The sequence below is a fragment of the Dinoponera quadriceps genome, unplaced genomic scaffold, assembly GCF_001313825.1.
Source record: "Dinoponera quadriceps isolate SergipeBrazil2010 unplaced genomic scaffold, ASM131382v1 scaffold405, whole genome shotgun sequence".
Taxonomy (NCBI): domain Eukaryota; kingdom Metazoa; phylum Arthropoda; class Insecta; order Hymenoptera; family Formicidae; genus Dinoponera; species Dinoponera quadriceps.
In genome coordinates, this window is record NW_014554754.1 from 3,085,774 (window position 1) to 3,093,821 (window position 8,048).

The 8,048-nt window shown below is 46.3% G+C and overlaps 1 protein-coding gene across 1 annotated transcript in view; it reads right to left on the minus strand.

Annotated features, from left to right (window-relative positions):
• The window catches only part of LOC106741514 (Down syndrome cell adhesion molecule-like protein Dscam2), a 177,459-nt gene that overhangs the window by 92,001 nt on the left and 77,410 nt on the right, over positions 1-8,048 (minus strand). The window contains exon 3 of the mRNA XM_014613628.1: positions 2,003-2,323. Within this exon, the coding sequence (XP_014469114.1) occupies positions 2,003-2,323 (321 nt within the window). The remainder of the gene's footprint in view (positions 1-2,002; positions 2,324-8,048) is intronic.

Sequence of the window (8,048 nt, forward strand, 5' to 3'; positions counted from 1 at the left end):
CGAACTTACGTATTTTTACGACGGAAAATATATCGAGCAATATTTATCGGGCTTGGAAATTGTGAAAAAATGTCGCTTATATTAAGGAGAAAAGGAGAGAAGATTATATTTGAACTTCTGAATTGAAATTTTGATCGTGGTAAGAAAGACTAGTCAATAAGGGCCGTCCGCCAGATATAGAACGCGATAATTTGATCAAACAGGAGGAGAATAAGATAAAATTGTTCAATAGCGTAACGTACGTGCCGAAGGCATTTTTCGGAATTTTCTACATACGCGGGACATTAATTAATTTAACACCGCGTCGTAGACGTGGAATTCCGTATCTCGATTATATAATTTTATTGTATTGTGAGTGATATCATACTTAATTTCTTATCCTTTTCCTCACCAACCCTGTACGCCCCCAATGTTTATAAGAAAATAATAGTATTACTCACGAAGCATGCGGAAGATCTTAACAAACGTTACGAACTCTAGTGGATGAATATTTATCTCCAGAACGAATCCAGGATTTTTAAATTGCGACGCGAAACTTCGGTGCTTTCGAGAAGTTGATGGCCGTCCACAACTTTTCATGGGACGCGCGTGTAATTTTAACACCGCTGAGCGTCTCAACGGACGCTGATATCTGCTACGTTATTTAGACCGCAAACCGTTCTTTTTTTTTACGCTGTGAATGTGGAGCAACGACGCGAGATTTAGTTATCGCGAAAAATCTCGATGAGGAATGAAACTTTTTTCTTAACTGCTTAACTATTGTATCTTATGCAGAACATTTTATAAGATTCGTATAAATTGTCTACAGCAGCTTTATCGCTTTGAACATCTAAAGTCAAGTTTTTTCTCCGGAAAATTTCAATCGGGCAATAACTAATTATTTAACATCGATGGCAGACGACAATCGCTAATTGAAAGTCAAAGGAACTTGATATCGTTGACCGATCAGAAGAACAATCATTTCTTTTCGTTAGTCGAGTGTTGTTGATCAGCCGAGTTATTTCGTGTTTCGATAACGGTTTATTAAAAAAAAGCAAAAAAAAGTTGGGAACAAACGTTGGACAATATTGAAAGTAGCCGTCAACAATGTGTTGATCAATATTGGCTTAGGAAAACAACCGTTAAAAACACAGCGTTAATTATTGCACAAAACAGTCGATCAACGATGTGTTGAGAACGCTGTAAATGTTATCAGCATGAAACTATTTATGAGCTAAATGCATGCAATGAACATTCACTGAAGTATTAAAAGGATGTCAAAAATTGACGATGGACTTGATAAGCGTCGATAACGCGATTGAAGCGATTCTCAAAATGTTACGTTACGTAAACATTGGCACGATCGCACTACTCTTTTTGTATATTTCTCGTATAGATAAATTTTACATAAATGCAAATGCGATATAAATATTAATGCAACGGATGCGTGTCACTCTGCTTTATAATATCTAACGGGAAATCTAACTAAGATATAGAAAAAATGTTTCTGCGAACTTCTCGTACCTTTTTGGGCCGTCATATTTCATAGATAAGATGTAAAAGCGTTCCTTGAAAATATCCCGATTGGAGCATTGACACATTCAGTGTGTACAAACTGCAGAATTTCTCTATCGGGCAAATATTTATGCCAACTGACAGCTAGAAATGTCAATTTTGGTAGAGGACTTTTATATTGACCTAAACTATAAATACATAACTTATGATGAATGAAACATTTAGCGACACTCTATAGAAGCCTCGGACAATTACACGGCAACCGGGCTCGGCGACTTTCGACTCGACTGGAAAATTCAGGGTCGTTTGCGCGGGAGAGCTGGCTGAGTTCGTAAGGTCGTATCGTCGTGTCCCACGACGTTCCCCGTCTTTTTCCGGCCACGTACGGTGCACGTACATGGTTGGCTTTAGCAGACGGTGGAAAGACCAATCGGTCGGAAGAGGGTGGATCGGTCGCGCGGGAGTCGGGAAGAAATACAGCGCGGCATAAACGCTCTGTCGGACTTACCGGCCTTCACCGTGATTTCACGGCCGAGCACTTTCCCGACACTGTTCGACGCCTGGCAGCGGTAGACGGCCGAGTGCACGTCGTGCCGGTAGCTCTCGGCGCCGAACGGCAGGAAGTACATGGAGCCGTTCACCAGCATCTCACGGATGTGCGGTATCGGCAGTACCGGCGAGCCGTCGCCCATCAGCCAGTCTATCCTCGGCGATGGGCTGCCGTGGGCCGAACAGTGGATCATCGCCCCCGTGTCGTTCGAGAATTCCACGCTCGAGCGCGGTTCCGAGACCAGCACCGGCCCTTGACTGTCCAGCACCACTCCTCGTCCTGAAACAGGGAAATGAAGCGAGACGTTAGGGAAAGGACCGGTAGTTCGCTCGATCTTGCGTAAACGCGAGAAACGAGGCCTGACGGGCTGTGATACGTGCGAACCGGTGGAGCAGCGGAAGGAAGCGTGTCGAACTTCATTTTAACGACTCCCCGCCAAACTGCCGGCATTCTGAATTCCTCACGAATTAAAGTTGAGAGATAGTTCGAGGTTGCGAATGATCAAAGCGGCGGACATTCGCCGTTAAAGCACAGTCCGTAGGGAACGGGACGGGGGTGGATATAGAAAAACCCCGTTGTTGTTTCACCGGGATCGTCGAGCCCTTCGTTCGCTTCGGAACTTTAATTCGACGTTTCACACGTACCGGGATATCCCGCGTTGGAGTTGACAAATTCGCGGGAAGTAATAAGCCCTGCCAGCCGCTTTCGATCTCGCGAGATCTCGGGTACTTTCGCGGGGAAATACGAATCGAGAGATCGCTCGCTGCGAGAATAATTTCGCGTAGTCTTCGGAAACGGGAGGGGACGGTTGCGCCGGTCGGAAACAATTTCGCATAAATCTCTGCCAATTTTTCCACGGCTTAGAGGAGAAAGGGGGGAGGGGGGGGGAGAAAGAGAGGGAAAGAGCCTCCTGCCTCGCAGAGTCGAGATACGATGGTTTATGCAACATTCAGAGCGTATTCGGAGTAAGGAGTTTAAACGATAAAATACACAATGGTGCAATGATACCCGGCGCATGGCAACGTGACGTGTATCACTCGGATGTTACGACGGAAGATGTGGCAAAACGACGCACTGATTTTAAATGGCACGCACTTGAAGACACACCTATCCCGTTCGAGACAAAGCAATAAGTCCGACCCGATCGCTCTCTGGAATATCGAATCATATACATTCGATCTAAACACCCGTCCCGTCCTTGATGCAAGATGCATTATCGCGTGAAGAATGCATAAATGGCATTGCCTGGCGCGACTATAAAATTCTTATCTCACAGACGCGCGAATGGTATATCGAACTTCTCGATATTTCCGAAACTTCGAAACTTAGATGTAATTCTATATTTGACGACGAATATTCGAAGATGAACTATTCGAAGTTTTAAGCACTATTCGAAAATTCGATATATCGGGATTGTTAACAGAATTAATTTTGGGGATTTCAACGAATGTTCTGTACAATTAGAGAGTACCGGTTTAATTAAACTGATAGTTATAAGTATCTTTAGTTCAATTTTGAGATTTGTATTTGTCTAGTTTAAAACGAAGCGAATGAAGAAAACATAAATGATAAACAACAAATGTTATTAAATTTATTTTAAAATAAATGCAAATTTTTCCGTAATACATAACAGTATAACGCAATGAAAGAAAAAATTATACTCACTAAGGCGGTAAATACGATTAAATATGTCTAGAAAATGAACACACGTACTTTCCAGTTTTTGAAGCTTCGGATATTTAAACATTCGAATATCCGAATGTTCGAATTTTCACACTTCAAAATTTCATTATAACGTGTCGAAGGTTCAGAAATTCGAAGTTTCCAAGCTTCGAATAAAATTTCTAATCCTAATCGATATTTCTCTTCGATTTAGAAATATATCGAGCTGCTTCGGATTATCCTAAAAACATAAATATGTGCTTTCCTTAAGATATATATTGAAGATTACAGGTAGAGTCCAGCGAAGATGAAGAAAATCGTTCGGAAAAATGACTTTAGTCGGAACTTTATGGAGAGATCCAGCGAGGATTCGCATTGGATTAGACGTATCCTGTTTCAGGGGATCCTTCGTTGTATCGGTAAGTAGGAAATAAGAGCTCAAGCTCGGGTTGTAAAGGATATATTGACTCGCAAGAGGCGAGATAATATTCCACTGATACTTGAAAAAAAATGCGATTTTCATATTATATTGAAGGACACACAAGATTGCGGGTCGTCGGTTTCCGACAGAAAAAACTCTCCTCTGTCTTTCTTGCTATCTCGCTCTCTTCCCCCGTCGTTCTTCCGCTGTTCCTCTCCACGCGAATATCGAGAATAAAAACGCCGCGGAGAAGAGGGATCTAACGGATTGATCGCTCCAGTTACGGCCGCGGATTCGAGCAAGCCGTCTTTTCATCGGCAATAAAACCCGCCCGGCGCTCACCACCGTGTCCTCTTTCACTCTTTCACTCCCAGCTTCGGTTTCCTGCCTCTCGTACGAAGCGGTGGTATTCGGTGGAAGATAACATGACGAGGTTATTAACCTCATGACGTGATTCCCTCTGCGATTTCGCCGACGAATTCGGGCAGGCGTGAATAAGTTAGGCAATGTTTGAAATATCGATGCGTCGGACCGGAGAATATATTTATAGTGTCGCAAAGTATTAATCATGAAGATCTCCACGTGCACGCGGGCATTTCGCATGAATACTCCGTTGCTCAGACGACAATCGGTCGGTTATGTCGCTAAATCAAACAGTACGGAAGTGTAGCTTTGCCGGATTTATAAAATGCTCGCACAAAAAACAAGTTTCACGCGTAATCCTTCCATAAGAAACGTCAATGGACAGTTAAAAGTCAGTAACCAGGCAAGTGAGAGTCTGACGCCGATGTACGAGCGACCATATTGATATGAGCGGTATTTTCACCAATACAAAAGTTAAGCGAATTAACCATGCCAATATAAATTAAATTAGTCGCACGCTTCGGTCCTGCTTAGGGCCTTCGGCGAAATTAGTTTAATAAAAATACGTCAGCGTCAAAGAACGTGGCATTAAGGAAATGAGGAGCGAATATAGTAAACGATGAAAGTACGAAAAAGTTCGGTTTCGTTTTTTCGCAATAGCAATATGTATCACCATTTATAAGCTGATGAACGTGGTATGTTGAGAGACGAATTCTGTTTACACGCAATTCTTAACGTAAGGTGTCACTGATGATGAATGTATCCGCGGAGTTACCTGGAAAAAGCTGAAAGTGCGTCAGCTGTGCCCGTCGCCATGCCATGTTTTGTTTTAATGTTGCTAGTTGAATCGCTCACTCTCAACTTCCACGTTCATTTTTCCCAGAAACAAACCCCGAGTCCAAACTCGCCTGAACTCCGAAATTTCATTTAATCGTACAAACAGGCGGTAAATAAGATTCCCGTGCAATATAACCTTAATAAAATATGCGGGCATGGTAATCGATAAAAATTGCCAGAATCGTGGTGAAAATTGTTCGGCAGGGTTCCCGCAAATTTTGTATTTGACATCGTTCACCACATACAATCCTCAAATCACATGTGCAATGTCGTAAAATTTTCTAGAAAGGCCGAAAATGATGCACGGAGTCGGTACGTCACGTATTCCGCAGTCGTCGATCCAACCGAAAGTACCGTCCGCCGTACACAACGGGATGACGCGAGAAGTGTCACCTGAAGTTTCTGCAAAAGTCGCAGAATCGAAAGAATTTCGCAATCAAACTCGGAATCTTCGGATCTACTGAGGAGTTCGCATCGTTTTGAGCACGTATCGTCGCAACGACAACTTCTTCGCCCGCGGCCCGTCATAAATACGAGAGTAGAGCATCCGGACGACGAGATCGTTGATGCTGGCTTTGCGACGAAATCGTCCTTTCATCGCCGGCAATATGCGCGTGCACGCCTACACGTGTTCGACGGCGTGCGAGCCATCGCCGTCGTCATCTGCCCGGTTCATCCGCGCGATCGCTCTATTTTCCCAAACCCACCCTCTCCCATGCTTCGGCCTATCTTCTCGCCACCGCTCACGGTGACGTACCTCGCGCGCTCCACGGAGGAAATCTGATAGCGGATCTCTGCCGCAGCTGATGCTGCAAGCACTTCCGCAGCTTCGGCCCCGGAATTCCGGAACCTTGTTTTCTGGCGGTCGCGAGGCGAACTTCGATGCAGGTGTCATGAGCGGAAGAGGGTGGAGAGAGGGACTAACGCGTGTGCGAGATAGAAGGGCCGGGAAAAGAGGACGACGGGAGGAGAGAAGAAAGAGAGAGAGAGAAAGGGAGAATGGAGAGAGATAAAGAGAGGAAGCGAGAGAGAGAGAGAGAGAGAGAGAGATCGGGAGATACCTGCAGAAATCGGTGCATTATGCATGAACGGCAGTTTGATAACCTGGACGTTGTTTCGCCCGGAGAAGCGGCGAGGGCGTCGCGCGATACATGGCGCGCAACATCGCCATACGGATCACACGCGTGCACGGGTCACCATCACCGCGGTGGCATTGCACGTATACACGTGCGCCCGCACACATACAGGCTACGAGCCGGCACCGAGGACGACGTTTATGCACGGCGCTTCCTGCGTTCTACGGCGCCCTGATGCACCTGTGCCACCCCGGTTTACAGCTATGCACACCGGCATCGTCTCTATGCCGCGCTTATACACGCGCCATCTCGCATACCCCCCTTCCATCCCCCCGGTGTATCTCGCTCACCCCCGCCTTTGCGAGTCCGCCCCGCAGTGTTTCGCAGCAGCCACGGAACGCGGCGACGATATACGCGTCTCTCGTCGAGGCGACTTGCCAGGCAACTCCGTCGGCGAGTTAACGCCCGCACGTCGCGGGAAGCACCGGTCGGGAAAACCTGGGCGGTCGGGGCGGTCGATGCTAAACGAGTTCACGCTTCGTTAGCGGGAATACGCGCGCAGATCGCTGTTACCGCGGCTGTCTCGCGCCGTACGGTAACCCGAATCCCCGGGAAACACGCGTTCCCACGCGCCCCCACACGCGCGCTTACGCCGCTTTCCCACGTAGAGGGATTAATTCGCGCGAGACGCGAATGCACGCTGCATTGGGAACGCCGGAGTCCGTCCGCGTAGAAATCCGAAGGATCCGCATTTTCGCGCATCCGCTGTTACTTCGCTCGCCGGAGTCGTCGTTAAAATACGAGCACGATATGCGGCCGATCAAATTTCAACGTCGTCCGAGTGACATCTTTCGTCTGTCATTCACGTTTCGACAGAACGTTTCAAACGTACGATTCTGAGCGGAAAGCATAAACAGATCCTAGTTGCTTGAGGGTTCCTAAAGGTTCCTTCTGATTCCGGTTTTACACTATGATTGGACGAAATATAGAAGTGAAACACTATGGGTATTTATACTTTACAGATATGCACATACATGCTGTGCTATTAAGCACAGTAATGTTAAAAAATATAGCCTCGTTTATTAGCTCGATATTCTGATATTCGGCCAAACTGTCACTCGACTCTGACGATGACAGTCGCACGCGAAGCCGCAGCTAATCAACATTGCGGCGAAGGGACGACTTCATCCCACGTTTGGGGTAAGAATAGGACTCCCAATTGGTATCGCAATGGGATAACCTATTTTGGAACAACTTCGGCATCTCGGGAAATTCGGAATTGGAAGCCATGTTATACATATAGGCAAATCTGGAGAAAATTCCTATGTGGGAATTTACCATACCATATATCGCGGTGAGTTATATTTTCCCCCGGTGTGCCGTGAATAGAACGAAGGGGAAGTAAGGAGGAGATGAGAAGGAGGAAGCCACCGAGAGAAACGTTACAGGTTTGTTTTCCATTTGAGAGGCTCGCAAGAGGCGATGTGCCGCGCGAGCACCTAACGCAAAAGGCAGTTCGGAAGAACACTTCGAGAAAGCGCGGAATTTCCGAGCGAGCATTCAAAGAGCCGCCACGTGTGTATAATTCGAGCGACGTAGTGTGCGACTAAATATCCGGGGAGCGCGAATGTCCCCCCCCCCCCCC